Source organism: Prionailurus viverrinus, chromosome A1, assembly GCF_022837055.1.
Source record: "Prionailurus viverrinus isolate Anna chromosome A1, UM_Priviv_1.0, whole genome shotgun sequence".
Taxonomy (NCBI): Eukaryota; Metazoa; Chordata; class Mammalia; order Carnivora; family Felidae; genus Prionailurus; species Prionailurus viverrinus.
This window is the reverse complement of record NC_062561.1, coordinates 193,613,913-193,632,570: the sequence shown is the minus strand read 5'-3', so window position 1 is coordinate 193,632,570 and position 18,658 is coordinate 193,613,913. Positions and strand designations below refer to the sequence as shown.

Here is an 18,658-nt window from a genome sequence, read left to right as displayed (position 1 = left end):
GCAATACCTTTGAAGAAAACTATCTTAAATAAGTTAAAAATGCAGTGAGACTGTATCAAAACTGTTTCGACAACCATTTCCATAGGAGACATTTTTTTTATTTTTTATTTTATTTTATTTTTTTTTAATGTTTATTTTTGAGAGAGAGAGAGACAGAGCATGAGCGGGGGAGGGGCAGAGAGAGAGGGAGACACAGAATCTGAAGCAGGGTCCAGGCTCTGAGCTGTCAGCACAGAGCCCGACGCGGGGCTCGAACTCACAAACTGTGAGATCGTGACCTGAACTGAAGTCGGACACTCAATCGACTGAGTCACCCAGACGCCCCGGAGACATTTTAAATTTATGGATTAATTGACATACTGAGAATAAGTCATACTTACAAGTTATTATATGGATCCCATAAAGCTCTAGTTTGGACTTCTATTAGGTGCTACGTTTTTATCATTTGAGTTATTATGTGCATTTTAAAACAAGTTAACTTCTTTAAAAGTTATCAAGGTAGACATTTCATAATTTAGACTTTTACCTCATTTCAGTAACTTTTTTGCACATTATATCCTAAGTTAACTTTATCTAATTTACTATAGAGGTTGGTTAATAATGACCTCTAACTTGATCTTGTGACCTTCAACTTTGCCACTTTATGTATTTGCTATGATAGGTTTGTCTGGTTTATGTTTAGAAAATGCACTGAGACATTGCATCTGCCTAAAGTAAATGCTGAGCTTTTTAGTTTTCAGAGAGCGTGATTGAATAACTTTCTTCTTCTTCTTTTTTTTTTTTTCTTTTGTAAATACGTCATTCCTTTTTTTTCCCCATGCCCCTTCCAGGAGTACAGTATCTTTTTTACAAAATTGGAAGACAATCACATACAATTCAGGTTAGGAGATAGCCCACCATGGGAAACCAAGAATTGAAGGGTTTCTATATCAAAGATTTTACTGAGTGTATTAATTTTTGCAGATGAATATTATCAGTCATGACAGTTCTTCTTTCCCCTCCAGTGCTCCCCAGGACACTTTATTGCTGAAAACGTAATTAGGCTATTGCTACAGTTTTCAGCCTGTCAGCTTCTATTGCAACTGAAATGAAATCTGCTCCATATTAAAAGATGGCCACTTGAGAAAACTGCTGTTTCTAAGGCATTTGAAAATTTCCAGCAGGAGTCAGAATGTTAGGAAGTTCTGAGGTTTCCTTGTTATTGTTTACCTTGACAAATGGTTTCTAATTTTTTTAAAGGGACAATATGGTGTAATATGGTGGAAGGAATGTAGGTTTTACAGTCATAGGGGAACTTTAAAGATACACCTACTAGACATTGTATTTAGGCATTTCATATACTTCCCTGGATGGCACTTTGACTTCCAGCTTTGTCTCTCACAAGCTTTGTGGTCTTGGATTAGTCACTTGATTGTTCTGATTTTTACTTTATAAAAATAAAATTAGAGTGAGAGCAAATGAAATAATGGCCTTGGAAAGTACGTTGTGAACTGTAAATTGTGTAATGGATGATTGAGTAAAAAAATTAAATGGGATATAGCTACCACCATAAATAGAAGATAATAAAGATCTGACCATGTGCTGAGGCACTGTAGAATGCTTCCTTTACATAGATTATTTTATTTAATTCTTACTATATTTTTATGGGGTTGGTGCTGTGATCTTCATTTTAAAGAGGAAACTTAGAGGTACAGAGAGGTTAAATAGCTTGGATTCTATAGCTAGTAGATGCTAGAAGTAGAATTCAAATCCAGGTAGTCTGATTCTAGATCCTGTGCTCTTACCAAATAACAAGAATATCCTATGAAAACAGGTTTTTTTTTTTGTCCATTTCACCATTATTCTCCTCACTGAGGAAAAAAGGAAACTTTGGTCTTGTTGTACCTTTTCTTTTGTTCTTTTTAGCCAGCCAGCTAAGTGTTTTCAAAATAAATTTTGAAAGTTATTATTTTATATCAAAACGAAATCTTTTACTATTTCTCTGGATAGAAATGTTGCAAATATGGCACAAAGTAGCCAGGTTGTAGTTCTATTTCTGCCTTAATAATCCTTTTAACATAGTGATAATTTGGAAAAATATAACTTTAGTATAGGGAAAAATAATCTCCAAATTCTTAATAATGTTTTTATTTCCTGTGGCAGTATTTTCATTAGGCATAAAAAGTGAAAGCTTTATTAACAGTGTATGTTATTGTTATTTTGATCAGTTTGCTAACTTTTTTTTTTTCTTTTCCCTGTTTGCAAGGAAATCTACCATTGTCGACGGCAAATAAAATACAGCAAAGACAAGATGTGGTATTTGGCAAAATTGGTAAGCTAAAATGACTATAAAGAAACTAAAAATTTTCTACCAGGATTTGAAGAATTGAAAAAAATTTGCCCTGATTTCTCCAAAAAGTGAGAAATATAATTACATGTTCAGACAGTCGTAAGTAATCCACAAATGATTGCCCAGAGATGTGTGATTTTGCTTAATTTTTACCTTTCTTCTGAGAAACTAAATCATGTTGGATACATAGATATTTAGAAAAAGGCATCAGGAATCTGGCTATACCCTAAGAGGATCCAGGAGGCAAGCTTATTTATCTTAAAAGTTGATTCAACCTATTTCAAAACTATTGCTGTTTAAGATTTTTCTCTGGAGAATGAAATTTATGTATAAAAGAAGGCAAAGCCCCAGATATACATATAATATATTTATCCTGTAGGAGAGGGAAATGCCTTTAATGCGTAGTGTGGTCCTTGCCACTCTGTGATCTCTCTCTCACATCTGCTCTCTTAATATTACTGAAACATTTATAAGCTAAGTTTTATGGTTAAAATGTTTGATTCTTTTAATAATTTTTTTTTAAGTTTTTATGGGGTGCCTGGGTGACTCAGTCGTTTAAGCGTCCAACTTCGGATGAGGTCATGATCTCACGCCTTGTGGGTTTGAGCCCCACATCAGGCTCTGTGCTGACAGCTCAGAGCCTGGAGCCTGCTTCAGATTCTGTGTCTCCCTCTCTCTCCGCCCCTTCCCCACTTGTGTTCTGTCTCTGTCTCTCAAAAATAAATAAAAATGTTAAAAAAAAAATTTTAAAAACATTTTATTTTCAGAGAGAGAGAGAGAGAGAGCAGGGGAGGGGCAGAGAGAGAGGGAGAGAGAATTCCAAGCAGCCTCCGCACTATCAGCCCAGAGCCTGATGTGGGGCTCAAACTCAGGAGCCATGAGATCATGACCTGAGCTGAAACCAAGAGCTAGATGCTCAACCAACTGAGCCATTCAGGTGCCCCTAACTTTGATTTTGACTTAAAGAGGATGGCATCCCTTCTCAAATATCTTTTCTTCTTTGCCTGCATTTAGTTAGCTGTTTTTATTTTTATTTTTTTTAAATGCCCCCTAGTTTTACTGAGATATAATTGACATATAACTAGTTAGCTACTAGCTAGAGTTATTTGTGTTATGTAAAAGTGTTTACTTTTCATTGAAAAGAGAACGTTGACTTTTTAAACAAATTTGTTTATCTTCTCTTGCCTGTTACCCTTTAATTCTAGATACGAGGAATGTCCATTGACCAGGCTTTGGCTCAATTGGAATTCAGTGACAAAAAAGGGGCCCAGATAATTAAAGAGGTAAACTAAGATTTGTGGGGAGGGAATGCATAGCTGTCTGCTGGTATTAGTAAGCTCAACCTCAGTCCTGAATTCTCTGGTGTAAATGCATCGTTCATATAATACAGATTCAGGGCACTCAGTTTTATTGATGTCCTTATACCTTAGGAATGTTGTATGCCCTAAGTTTTTTGTTTTTTGTTTTTGCCTGGAGATGCTTTTATTTGCACCATTTATTCATTTTTTTTACTGTCTATGAAGTGATAAATCTTTCTTTTATTTATTAAAAAAATTTTTTTAACATTTATATATTTTAAAAAAAATTTTTTTTTTAACATTTATTTATTTTTGAGACAGAGAGAGACAGAGCATGAACGGGGGAGGGGCAGAGAGAGAGGGAGACACAGAATCAGAAGCAGGCTCCAGGCTCTGAGCCATCAGCCCAGAGCCTGACGCGGGGCTCGAACTCACGGACCGCGAGATCGTGACCTGAGCCGAAGTTGGACGCTTAATCGACTGAGCCACCCAGGCGCCCCAACATTTATATTTATTTTTGAGAGAGAGAGCGAGCTAGTGAGAGCAGGGGAGGGGCAGAGAGAGACAGAGACACAAAATCTGAAGTGGGCTTCAGGCTCTGAGCTGTTAGCACAGAGCCTGATGCAGGGCTCAAACCCACAAATAGTGAGATCATGACCTGAGCTGAAGTCAGACGCTTAACTGACTGAGTCACCAAGGTGCCCCTGAAGTGATAAATCTTTCTTTTAATGATTTGGGGCTTGATAGATTTTTTTAGACGACTTTTTTTTTTTTTTTTTTTTTTTGGTCATTTCCACAATTGAGAGCTTATGATTTTATAATTAATTGGGTGGAAACAGCACTGGCCTGGGACCCAGGAGACTTGGAGTCTAATCTTTTCTGTGACAGATTCTATCATTATGATGGGCACAACATTTAACCTGTCTGGTTCCATTTTTCTTATTTGTAAACTGGGTGGAATTGCTTAATGATTTCTAAAGACCTTTCCAGTTCTGAATGTAGCTGAATCAGTATGTACAAATGGGCTAATGGTATTTGAACCAGCTCCTGGTTTCATTGATCTGTTCTATTGTTTTTTTAGTTTCTGTATCATTTGTCATTTATTTCTGCTTTAATCTTTATTATTTCCTTCCATCTGCTGGCTTTAGGCTTCATTTGTTTTCTTTCTAGCTCCTTTAGGTATAAGATTAGGTTGTTTATTTGAGATTTATTTTGCTTCTTGAGGTAGACCTGTATTGCTATATACTTCCCTTGTAGGACTGCTTTTGCTGCATCCCAAAGGTTTTGGACTGTTGTGTTTTCATTTTCATTTGTTTCTATGTATTTTTTAATTTCTTCTTTGATTTCCTGGTTGATCCATTCATTGTTTAGCAACATGTTGTTTATCCTTCATGTATTTGTGGTCTTCAAGATTTTTTTCTTGTAGTTTGACTTCTAGTTTCATAGTGTTATGGTCTTTAGAAAAGGGGCATGGTATGATTTCAGTGTTTTTGTTTTTGTTGAGGTCTGTTTTGTGACCTAATATGTGATCAGTTTTGGAGAATGTCCCATGTACACTTGAAAATAATGTGTATTCTGCTGTTTTAGAATGGAATGGCCTAAATATATGTTAAGTACATCTGGTCCAGTGTGTCATTCAAAGCCACTGTTTCCTTGTTGATTTTCTGTTCAGACGATCTGTCCATTGACAGATGTTAAAGTCTGAGGTGTTAAAGTCCCCTAGTATATTTTAAAAAATGTTTTTTAAAAATTTATTTATTATTAGCACACATATGGGAGGGCCAGAGAGAAAGGGAGAGAGAGAATCCCAAGCAGGCTCCCTGCTCAGTTTGGAGCTTGATGTAGGGCTTGATCCCACGACCATGAGATCATGACCTGAGCTGAAACCAAGAGTCAGATGCTTAACCGACTGAGCCACCCAGGAACCCCATGACCGTAGTATTGTTGTGTTATTATGAATTAGTTCCTTTATGTTTTTTTTTCCTATTTATTTATTTTGACAGAGAGAGAGGAAGAACACACAAGCAGGGGAGGGGCAGAGGGAGAGGGAGAGGGAGAATCCCCAAGCTGACTCTGTGCTGTCAGCACAGAGCCCGATGTGGGGCTCAATCTCGTGAACTGCAAGATCATGACCTGAGCTGAAATCAAGAGTCAGATGCTTAACTGACTGAACCACCCAGTCACGCCCTTTTATGTTTGTTGTTAATTGTTGTTATATATTTGGGTGCTTGCATGTTGGGTGCATAAATATTTACAATTGTTATATCTTCTTGTTCGATTATCCCCTTTATGATTATATAATGCCCTTCTTTGTCTCTTTTTACAATCTTTGTTTTAAAGGCTAGTTTGTCCAACATAAGTATGGTACCCACCTTTCTTTTGGCATCCATTTGTGTGATGAATGTTTCTCCACCCCCTCACTTTCTTTTTTATTTTTTAATTTTTTTCTTAATGTCTATTTTTGAGAGAGAGAGAGAGCGAGAGAGAGCCAGAGTGCGAGACGGGGAGAGGCAGAGAGAGAGGGAAACACAGAATCTGAAGCAGGCTCCAGGCTCTGAGCTGTCAGCACAGAGCCTGACGCAGGGCTCGAAACCATGAACTGTGAGATCATGACCTGAGCCAAAGTCAGACACTTAAACGACTGAGCCACCCTGGCTCCCTATCCACCCCCTCACTTTCAATCTGCAGTTGTCTTTAGGTCTAAAATGAATCTCCTATAGGCAGCATACATACAAGATTGTATTTTTGGTTTTTGTTTCTTGGGGTTTTCTATTAAACAAGTTAAGGACAGGGGTGCCTGGGTGGCTCAGTTGGTTGAGTGTCTGACTCTTGCTTTTGGCTCAGATCATGATCCCAGGGTCCTGGGATCGAGCCCTGCATCAGGCTCTGTGCTGAGTGTGGAGCCTGCTTAAGATTTTTTATTGCTCTGCCCCTCTCTCCTGCTCATGCTAATGCTCTCTCTCTCCTTCAAAAACAAAACCTCCTCTCTACCCAAAAAAAAAAAAAAAAAAAAAAAACAAGGATGGGAATTCCTTGTTTATTTATTTACGTTTTTTTATAAAATTTTTTTAGGGTTTATTTTTGAGAGAGAGAAAGAGCGTAGGCATGGGAGGGGCAGAGAGAGGGGTACATAGAATCCGAAGCAGGCTCTGGGCTGCTGCTCCCACGAACCATAGGATCATGACCTGAGCCAAAGTTGGATGCTTAACTGAATGAGCCACCCAGGTGCCCCATATTTATTTGTTTATATTTTTTAGAGAGAGCACACACACAAGTGGGGGAGGGGGCAGAGGGAGAAAGAATTTTTTTTTTTTTTTTTTTAGTTCATGTTAATTAACATACAGTGTAGTATTGGTTTCAGGAATAGAACCCAGTGATTGATTCATCACTTACATATAACACCCAGTGCTCATCCCAGCAAGTACCTTCCTTAATGCCCATCACCCATTTAGCCCATTTCCCCCCCTACCTCCCCTCTAGCAACCCCTAGTTTTTTCTCTGTATTTAAGAGTCTCTTATGGTTTGCCTCCTTCTCTGATTTTATCTTATTTTTCCTTCCCTTCCCATTGTTCGTCTGTTGTGTTTCTTAAACTCCACATGAATGAAATCATATGGTATTTGTCTTTTCTGCCTGACTTATTTCACCTAGCATAATACACTCTTGCTCTATCCACATTGTTGTAAATGGCAAGACTTCATTCTTTTTGACTGCTGAATAGTATTCCATTGTGCGCACACACATGCACACGTGTGTGTGTGTACACACACACCCACACACCCACACACCCACACACCACATCTTTATCCATTCATCATTTGATGGACATTTGGGCTGTTTCCATAATTTGGCTATTGTTGATAGTGCTGCTATAAACACTGGGGTGCATGTGTTCCTTCGAATCAGCATTTTTGTATCCTTTGGATGTATACTTAGTAGTACAATTTCTGGCTCATAACGTATCTCTCTTTTTAATTTTTTGAGGAACCTTCATACTGTTTTCCAGAGTGGCTGTACCAGTTTGCATTTCTCTTGTAAATTAAGGACTTCTTTTGTCTTGTTGCTTTTAAGATGTTTTTCTTTATCACTATATTTTGCAGGTTTAATTATATTGTATCTTGATGTTGGCTTGCTTTTGTTGATTTTGATGGGAATTCTCTGTGCCTTCTGGATCTGGATGTTTGTCTCCTTCCAGATTAGTGAAGTTTTCCACTATTGTGTCTTGAAATAATTTTTCTCCCCTTTTCTCTCTCTTCTTGTCAGACTCCTATAATATGAATGTTATTATGTTTGATGGAGTCACTGAGTTCCATAAGTCTGTTCTCGTGTTTCGTTCAGCTTCATTATTTTCCATTATTTTGTGTTCTAGGTCAGCTTCATTATTTTCCATTATTTTGTCTTCTAGGTCATTAATTCGTTCCTCTGCTTCTTCCAGCCTCTGTTCATTGCTTCAAGCATGTTTCTAGTCTTGTTTATTGATTCTTCAACTCTGATTCTTTTTTTTTTTTTTAACTCTTGTCACTGTAGTAAGGGTCTCACTGATGTTTTCTATTCTTTTCTGAAACCCAGTGAATTTTCTTATGATTGTTGCTTTAAATTCTACATCAGGCATGGTATATCTGTTTCATTTAGATCTCTGGCTGCGGCCTTATCTTGTTTCATTTGGGATAAATTCCTCTGTCTTGGCATTTTGTCTAAGTCCTTGCCTTCTTCGCTCTATTAGAAAGGCCAGTTATGGGATATCTGGGTGGCTCAGTTGGTTGAGCGTCTGACTCTTGATTTTGGCTCAGGTCAAATCCCAGGGTTGTGGGATTGAACCCTGCATCAGGCTCTGTACCGAGCCTGCTTAAGATTCTCTTCCTGGGGCACCTGGGTGGCTCAGTCGATTAAGTATCCAACTCTTGATTTGGGCTCAAGTCATGATCTCACTGTGAGTTTGAGCCCTGCATTGGGCTGTGTGCTGACAGTGTGGAGCCTGCTTGGGATTCTCTCTCTCCTCTTTCTCTCTGCCCTTACCCTGCTCACCCTCTCCCTCTCTCAAAAATAAATAAACATTAAAAAAAAAAAAAAGATTTTTCCCTTTGTCCCTCTCCCCCACACATCCACTCTTGTGCTCGCTCTCTAAAACAACAGCAACAAAAACACAAAGTAGCCAGTCTGTCTCCTACTCCTGAGGGTAATGGCCTTGTGAAGAAGAGGTCAAGTAGTGTCCAGGGCCTGGTGCTTCAGTGAGTGTCTCTGGTGTGTGCTCCATGTGCTCCACTGTTGTGTTTTGGCTGCTCTATCCTTCAGGCCAGTCGTCTGCAGAGGCCCTCCTTGCTTGTTATGGGCAGTGTTTTGTCCCTGGCTTGAATGTGGTGAGTTTTAACTAGATGTGCTCTGGTCTGCTTGTGAAATGAGACCTGAGACCTGATACCAACTCCACCAGAACTGAGGACTTGCAGAACTCTCTCGTTGGGAGACGTGATGTGGGCAGGGGTTTGTTCTGGTCTCATGGGGGAGAGGAGCCTGCCTTGCTGGGATCAAGGCAAGTGTGGCTGAGAAGGACAGTCCCACAAAAGCACAGGGGATTGGGGTTTGGCAGCAAGTTAGGCAGCCATTGTTGGCACTGAGCTGCTTCCATCAGGTGGCTCTGCATTTATGCTGGGGGACCGGGAGGGAAATGGTGCCAGCTAGCTGCCTTGTTCCCAGAGAGGCATCTCTGTGAATGCTGCCTCTCAGGGACATGTTCTGAGAAGAGCAATAGTCTCCCTACTGTGTGCCCCAGGCGCTCTTTAGATAGCTGTTTCCATGATGTGTGTCCCCGGGTTGTTTGCCTGCCTTCTTTCCAGGAGCAATGTGGTGCCCTCTGGGGTTCTATTCTAGCCAAGGTGGCTGGCCTTTAAAACCCCAGGCTTTAAGTCCCACTGGTTTCAAGAACTCACAAAATTTAGCACCTCTCGTTTTCCAAACTATTGGCTATGGGGAAGCATTCTGGTGCGTTCCCCTGTGTGCTCCTCTTTCTCTTGCCCTTCTCTGCAACCACAGCTCCCTCCTTCTGCAACACCCACTATCCGTTTCTCCCTCAAACCACAACACTGTACTTTCTACCTTCTTCGATGTGGATACATGGTGTTCTTATTTCAAAAAGCTGCGATGAGGACATCTGGGGATATCAGCATTATTTTCTATATTTCAGTTAAATCTCACTTAGAGCCAGCTCTTTTTAGTTTAGTAGTTCAGTAGTTGAGATTGATGGATTCAGACTTTTAAAAGGTTCCATTGTAATGCCTATATTTAATTCAGTTCAGAATGCAATTACTAAGTATCTTTTGTGTACTCAGCTTTTTATTATATTCTCTAAGTGAGTAAAAGATTGGTTTCTGCTATTTTTGACAATTGTCCTCTTTTTAAAAATGGGTTCTGGAGGAGGTTAACTTAATTCAAAATATCTACAGAATATAAATTTAATAATTCTTAAAATTTTCAAGTATGATTTTCTCTACTTGTCTGATGTTGTTTAATGGTTATTTTGGATCCAAAGTTTGAGAATTTTCAATAAGATTTAGCTCTTAAGCTTCTTGAACTTTTTGACAAGTCTCTTGACTCAAAGACATACTAGTGTTCATTACCAAGGATACTGTTACCAATGCTGCCATTTCCTCCTTTGCATCTCATACATTCTTGCTTGAATTTACAATTCTTGTCTGAGGAAGGAAAGCTCAATGTATCCCTTTTCCTTAGTATTGTTATCATTTAATGTTCTCTTTTTAAAATAGACTATAAAACAGAGGCATGTGATTAGCAGTCATATTATAGAGATAACAACAAGAAATGAGAAACTTAATTCCGTTTTAGTTCAGGGTCAGCCATATGAATGCCTGTCTTTTCTTTGTTTAAGATTCTCTTAGAAGCACAAGAAATGGCAGTGAGAGACCACAATGTGGAATTCAGATCCAATTTATATATAGGTAAGATCTTTAATATTCTTAGCATTGGAAAATGTTTTCCAATAGTGATGCCAAGTTCATTATCTAATAACAGTCTTTGATATCTAACTACTTAGGACTGGGTTTGCCAGTGAAAATTGCTGGTAATAGCTTATTCTTCTGCCTTCAGCATGCTAAAGTTAGTCTGTTATAAATGGTTATAAATGGCAATAACCTTACTGCTTTATTGTTACCTGTTGTGCAGTATGACTGAGATCATGAAACCATTACCAATAATTTATTAAATAGTGGGTATCAGGATGGTACATGCAGTGGTCCTTGAATCATAATAAGACTAAGAAAGAACAAGACTGAGATTTTAATTTTTTTTTAACATTTATTTATTTTTGAGAGACCGAGAGACAGAGCATGAGTGGGGGAGGGGCAGAGAGAGGGAGCCGTAGAATCTGAAACAGGCTCCAGGCTCTGAGCTGTCAATACAGAGCCTGACGCAGGGCTCGAACTCATGAACTGTGAAATCATGACCTGAGCCGAAGTCAGATGCTTAACCGACTGAACCACCCAGGTGCCCCAGAACTGAATTTTAAAAACAAATTCTTTGTCAACCTGGAGGAGGTAAATAAAGAATCATAGGTGGCCTTACAAATATATTTATTTATAATTTGCCAAACCAGGTGCCTAATCCATAAAGGTGTCCTGTAATTTAACCTTCTAGTTACCAGGATGGAAAATCTGTTGAATTGTAAAAGCCAAGGGGCTTTGGAAGGCTCAGATGATCCAGCTGGCTTTGTTTCCCTTTGTTTTTACATTCTGAAGCATTGTCTCAGGTTTTGTATGCTTGTTGCATATCAAATTAAATTAAGTGAAAATGCTTTGGGAAGCATGATGCACTGTCCAATGTAAGGGATTTTTTTATTTGTTTCATACCTCCACACAGTTCTCTTTGGAGAAAGAGACCAATGCTATTACAAAGCTCCCTCGCCCCCTCCCAACACTACACAGTGGAGCGGTGGTTGGGGCTAATGTTTTCCTGTCTCTTCGGCAGTACTTACTCCTAACCTCAGCAGTTTTGTAATCAAACAGAGATGTTGATGTCGAAGCAAAATTTTCTCAATCTGCCAAACCTACATATAGGAAGGACTAAAGGTATTTTAAATTCAAGATATGGGGAACTGCTACTCTCTAGAGAGAAAAAGGCTGAATCATTATGGGAGAAATTAGTTGTCCATTAGGATTTTTCAACAATTAGAGTAAAAACAGATCATGTAAATTCTACTTAGCCACATGACCACTGCCCTACTGGAGATATTTATGCTGGTTACATTAAAATCCTACCTCAGCTCACCTGGAATTGATGCTGGCGACCACACCTACTCCTGAAATGCAAATGAGTTATGATTTCAAATTGAAATATCTTATTTTAAAGCTGAATCTTGTATAACTGATTATATTCTGATACATGCACAGATGCAGAGGGAAATCAAAAGGGCAGCTCAGAAAATGCAGGGCCGTAGTAGTTAATCATAAGCATTTTCTTCTGGGAGCAGCATGAATAAATAATGCTGGGAGGGTCCAGAATCATTGGAAGAGATGAAATGGATGAAGAAGCCTCTTGGTGACCTTTCCTGCTCTGTGACTGAATATCAAATCTAATTTAATTAATTTTATTCAGTTTCATAGGAATATGGCCTTCTTAGCTGGCAGACAAAACGTAATGGAATTCAGATACAAATGAAATAGAATTTGTCTTTAAATCCTTTTCAGTAATTTTCGTAAAGTGAGAAAGGGTGAGGAGCTTAATCCTGTCTTCCCAAATGAAGGAGCAAAGTTCAATGTTGCCATTAAGCAAAAATAAACTTAACCAATCCTACGTGAATGGGCCTTTAATTCGTTGGTCTCCTTCTGCACATTTCCGCTGAAAGAACTCTATCCAACCTGTACCCTTTTTTCACCCACTTTTGTGTAAAAATCTCTTCTTGAATGGGACTGATAAGTTTAGATTTGTCTTATGATTATAAAAACCCATTTGCTAAGTATTTTGCTGCCTACCTCCTTTCTGAAGGAAAAAGGAATGAGTACCTTCGAGAAGATGAAGAATCTTACCGTGACATGTCAGACATTTTATCCCTGTATTTGCCAAACTTCCCTGATAAGAATCATCTGAGGTTCTTATTAAAAAAATATAGATTGCCAGGCCCCACCACAGACCCACTGGATCTGAAACCTCAGAGGGGGAGGAGGCCTGGGGAGCTATTTGTTTAATAAACATCTTAGTGATTCTTACCTATAAAATGTGGGACACTGATTTTTCTCGTTGTATTCTTGAAAAAGGCCTAAACATTTCATTCCATGGATAGATGTCTTTTCGAGTTATGAAAGTCTAGTCGCTTGTTGGCTATGATTTTGGCTTAGCGGTGGCCCCTCAGTCCCTTGACATGAGCAAGTCTAGCATTATAAGGGAAGTGCTTTTTGGTAGCATATGTTCTCATTATGTAGTAATTCCTTCAAATGCCTGTCATCATTCTAAAGCTAATACCTGGTGTTGCATGACCACAGATTTTGAAAATTCATTTCCTTTCAAACTTATAATGATGACTAATGGCACTGTGAACAGGTCTTAACAAGTGGACATGGACTAATAAAATGTCAGTGCTTAGTGATTCATGGCATCTAACGTGATTCTTTAGGGAAAGTGATTGACTGACTTTGTAAATCAGTCTTCTGGGCAAAGAACGATGAAGGGGGGAGAAGAGTGGTTTCCAATTTTAGAATGTCAGGATTCACATTTACCTAAATACTAGTAATAGGAAATACTGACAGTATTTTAAATTCTTGATACCTGTTGGGCATTATCCTTAGGCTGTTCCCATTTTTTGAGATGTTTTAATGTTTTTTTTCTTTGATTCAGAAAGTATTTGAGTACCTTCCACGTGCATACTACCCACACAGTTAGAGGTGGCAGTATATCATATTAAAGCAATTTAAAACACTTAGCACATGTAATTTTGTTGTTTGTAGTCCTTTGGAAGGACACATAAATTGTTCTTCTGAGCAAGAATAAACCGTTTACACTGTTAGTACTGTATGTACTTGGAAAATTTTGAAACTTATTTTAGAATTTGAACAAATTTGCCAGATACCTGTATTGAAAAAGTGATAGTAATTAGCAGAAGTTGTATTTCAAAATCATTTCCATTCCTTGTTGAACGTGAACTTTTGGGGCAATTCAAAAGACGTGTATGAGGCAGTGACTTTTACAGATTAAACATGAACACTTATACAAGATAGCATATGGTTTGGGACCAAAAAGAGTAATGTAGGTAAATAGTAGGAGTAGAAAAGAAGAGGTCAGTATTGATTAGAAGAATCATGGTAATCTTCTGGAAAAATTTAGCTTTTGAAGCTAGCTATTTGGGTATTTGAAAGAGCATCCGGGAAGAAAGAAGATTTTCAGGGTGGAGTAACCACATGAGCTAAGGCACCTAGGGTGGAATGAGCAGCAATTGTGTGGTCCAGTGAGAATAGCTGAAGGAAGCAGCAGGTTGATCTTGAGTAGATAAAACTGGAAGGGCAGACTGGGCCTAGATCCAGAAGGCCGAAGATGGCAGGCTCTGGGATTTGGTTAACACTGTATTGAAAAGGAACCACAGGAAGTTTGGGGGTAGGAGATTTAGTTATTAAGGCAGTGTTTTAAGACTATTAACCATAAGCAGTGGTTTTGAAATTGTGCCTTGGGGCCTCCACGGGTGGGGCATAAGGCAGACAGAAGGGCTCCTCGATGTCTGGGTCACTGCTGAAACCCTGGAGTCCAGGATAGAGCCTGGCACCTAGTAGCAACTCAGAAATAGTTGGTGAGTGAATGAATGGCACGGTTTTGGATCTCTCTCCACCTGTGTTTCAATTGGAACAGAGCCACAGGATAGTGAGCTTCTATATATTGTTTCATTTTAATTGAAATGGTTCCATACAAACGCAGTTGAAACCCCTAACATACAGAATTATTATGAGGAGTGGAGACCAGAAACCAATTTGGAATCTGTACTTCTAAGTCCTGATTTCATTCGGACCTCAGAGTGGCTGTATTGCATATTCCCATTGTAGTGTACTAAAGAATCCTGGTGTTTCAGAAGAATTAATGTTTTTGTTCTGAACTAAAAAATGATGGCATTATGTGCCACAAGATAGGTAGATGGTATTTCATGGCTTTAGGATGAAATCGTGACTGACATTTAGCAGATACTGATGTTTGCTCTTAATGTGTTTGGCGGAGATGGAAAGTGGTAGTTAACATAGACCCTGATAAGGCTGATCATTGTGTTTGGATAGGTTACGTAGTACCGCACAGTTAGCTGGTTAAAATACTGTATTCAGTGGAGTAGTGTTCCTTTTCCTCAGAGTGTTTGGAAATTGGTGCTCAAGTTGAGCCGCGTCACAAGTGTGGATAGAAGCAGCCGTCATGTTTGCAAAATACCTTTTAGAAGATTTCTAAACTTTTTCTAGTGTCATCATGCTTATTTGTAGGTTTCCTCCTGACAGGTGGATCCAGAGGAACTAGTCTTACTTCATTATAAAGTGATTTGTGTAATTTGTCTTTCTCTTTGGAAATCCTTAAACACATTTCTTTAGTGCCCAGGGATGAAGTTTATAGAAGGATAGCACCTCTTTCCTTATCTCACTGAGACCTGAAGAGGTTTTCTTAATCACTTTCATCCTTAGCTTTCTCTCTGGCAAAGCTAGGATGTTTCTGCTGAAACCCATTTCATGAGAGGACTCTAGTGAGAGGGTTGTCAGGTGCATACTTGAACATAGTCCTTGTGTTTATAAAGTTATGTCTCAGCAAGAATATAAGAATGGTGAGTATTGAAGTGGATTAATTTGATACGTATTCTATAGGTTTTGGCTTTGTAAAAGCCTTATTAAATTGACTCACGAAGTAATGGACTAAATAAATTCAGAAAATAGTAGAAGGCAGCTACCACTCTGATTTACTGTGTGTGAAAACAGGTAACAGATTTCTTCTTAACTAGTGTTAGAAAAATTTTCTTAAATTTTACAAGGTCAGACTTTAACGTGCAGAGTTGGGGACAGGAGATGGGGAAGCAGCCGTGATGTGGGAGTTCCTAAAACTGGCCCCAAATCAGAATTACTGGGGGAAAGGGATTGGTCTTATTTGTTCAGAATGTAATTTCCAAGGCCCACCCCAAATATACTAAATTAGAATCTCCAGAGATGGGGGTCTCAGCATCTGCATTTAAAATATGTTCCGTAGGCTAGTCTGAGGTAGTCAGAGGACCAGCATTTGGGAACATTTGGTTCCAGTGACTTCCCATCACAATTAGAATAAAATAAAAACTCCTTAGCTCGGCCTTCAGGGCTCTATGTAATTTTGCCTTCATGTCTGATCTCTTTCCCTTGTTTGTACGACTCTTTCCCTTGTTTAGGATGCTTCAGCAGGCTGGTCTTTTTTCTGTTTCTAAAACAAGCCGGGCACCATTGGTCTTTACACTTGCTTTTCCCTCAGCCTGGAATACCATGTCCCTAGATATTTGCATGGATGACTCATTCTGGTCTTGGATCAAATGTCCCTTCCTCAAAGATGCCTCGTGACACACCCTCCAGTCTGAGGTTGCTCCGGCACCCCATCATTCTCTGTCACATCACTGTTTTATTCTTCGTACTTGTCACTGACTGCAATGATCATGTTTATTTTCTGTCTTTCTCCTCTGGATTGTACACTTCACGGAGATAGGACCTTTGCTAGTCTTGTTCACTCTTCTTTCTCCAACACCTAGAATAGAGCCTGTTCCTTAATAAGTACTCAAGAGATGCTTGTGTTGAGACAGATTTGCTCTCACCAGCCAGGGAACTCAGGTAGTCTAAGAATCCAGTCGAAGAAAGGACAGATTGCTCACCTGATGGAGCTATAGTCTTGGGGATGCAGTCATTTCCTGTAACTCTCTTTGTCTTCCCTGTCTAGCTGAGTCAACCTCAGGGCGAGGCCAGTACCTGAAACGCATCCGATACCATGGCAGAGGTCGCTTTGGGATCATGGAGAAGGTTTATTGCCATTATTTTGTGAAGTTGGTGGAAGGCCCTCCACCTCCACGTGAGGCACCGAAGACGGCAGTCACCCATGCCAAGGAGTATATTCAGGAGCTTCGTAACCGGACCATTATTCATACTCTGTGATGGGGGGGTTCAGATTCCACAGTGTATATATTTTGCCATTTATTTCCTAAAACGAGACAAATTAAAGACAAATGCTTTTTATGACTTGTCATTGAATTATTGCAATATGAAGTATAATTGCTCATTTTATATGAATATTCATAAGGTTTTTGCCCACCTCTTTTGTCCTCTGGGTATATTTGCAACCTGTGAGGGGAAATCAGCTTTCAACATAGTAACAGACCATAATTCAGAAGGCTTTTTTGAGCACCTTTGGGAGGGAATGTTAACTTTTCATCTGCAGGAGGGCAGTTTCAATAACGGACTTGAGTAGAAGGTTACAGAAGAAGAAAGCTTGTGGTTGTTTCCCTTGCTTTTCTCTTGGGACTAGGGAAGGAAGTGGTGGAGGTGAGCATAGCTGTATGCATTTTAGGACATTGTGTAGTTCTGTTTTTTCTTCCACTGTTGGTGTGGGCCAATGGGTGAGGAATTTTATTTTCCTTGACTGCTTTAGCAGTAACTAGAGATTACAGAAGTTTATTAAATACATTAATCTAGAACACCAAAACCCTCTAACCGGGAAAGTTTTCTCCTAGTTAAATAAAGACTGTTTTCATGTCTCCTTCCAACAATGCTTTCTGTTACTTGGCTATCTTGTTCTGGATTGATTCATTTTTCAGAGGGAATTCTATTACGGAGAGAGGAATTGAACCGATCTGAGCACTGCATTCCAAAACAAGGCAGTAGGTGGCACTCATTGACCTCTTATTCACAGAAAGGTGTTAGTATTAAAGTAGAGCAAGTGTTCAGCTCTACTTGGCTCTCACTGATGTGTGTTTTCACTGACAAGAAAAGCACTCCCACAGCCCTAGACCAGTGTTACTCAAACTTTGGTATGTAGAGGGAGAACCTGGGGTGCTTGCTTGTTAATGCACACTTCTGGGTCTTGCCCCCACGACTGATTCACCAGGTCTTGGGAGGAACAAGTTTCAGAAATCTATCTATCTATTTATTTATTTAAATTATTTTTGAGAGGGGGATAGGGACAGAGGGAAGGAGAGAATCTTAAGCAGGCTTCACGCTCGGCATGGAGTCTGATGCGGGGCTTGAGCCTACAACCCTGGGATCATGACCTGAGCTGAAATCAAGAATTGCATGCTCAACCGACTGAGCCATCCAGGTGCCCCCAGAAATCTTTATTAAAAAAAAAAAACAACAAAACAGGGACTTCTAGATGATTCTGTTGTAGGGAACCACCCTTGAGGATACTCCTCTAGTATGAAGAATGTGGTTTTAGTGCCACGTTTTAAGATGGCATTAATAACAGGTACTATTTACTGGAATCTCATTATTTGCCAAGGTCTGTGATAGTATTTTATATAACTCTTCACAATATCCTGCAAACTGTAGATACTGTTTTGTCATTTTATAAAGGAAGAAACCGAAGTACACAGAACTCAAATAATTCTCTCGGTCACATGGTATGTAAAAATAGCGGAGCTACGATTTAAACAAGGTTCCTAAAGTACCTGGTTCTGTGTACCTAATGAATAGACAGATGGGTTTCGCGCCTCTCCAGTTAACCTAATGCATGGGTGAAAAGGCCAAGGGCTCAGGGCAATAAGCCATGAAGGCTAAGGACAGATTCACTCTGGGTCCTAAATTACTGCAGCATGGCTTCATGGAAATAACACTGGAGTGGTAAAAGGCTACCTCCATTCCAGTCCTGGCACACTCATTAACCAAAAGAAGGCCCTGGGCGGGTCCCTTCTCTCCTTGGCTTCTATTTTGTTTATCTACAGAACAAGAGGTTCCGTGTTTCTTGTAGACCACCTTCAGATTCACTTGAATTACTGGTTTAAAAGATGCCTGGTGCTACTCTCACACTAAGTGAATCAGAATGTGGCATGGGCACTTGAACTTTTCACAAATGCCG

The 18,658-nt window shown here is 39.3% G+C and overlaps 1 protein-coding gene across 2 annotated transcripts in view; it reads left to right on the top strand.

The window, feature by feature from the left end:
- Positions 1-16,827, top strand: part of MRPL22 (mitochondrial ribosomal protein L22) — a 35,319-nt gene extending 18,492 nt beyond the window's left edge. For both annotated transcript variants that reach the window (XM_047867589.1, XM_047867580.1), the window contains exons 4-7: positions 2,246-2,311; positions 3,535-3,612; positions 10,506-10,575; positions 16,532-16,827. In XM_047867589.1, coding sequence (XP_047723545.1) covers positions 2,246-2,311; positions 3,535-3,612; positions 10,506-10,575; positions 16,532-16,743 — 426 coding nt within the window. In that variant the 3' untranslated portion in view covers positions 16,744-16,827. The remainder of the gene's footprint in view (positions 1-2,245; positions 2,312-3,534; positions 3,613-10,505; positions 10,576-16,531) is intronic.
- The last annotated feature ends 1,831 nt before the right edge of the window (positions 16,828-18,658 follow it).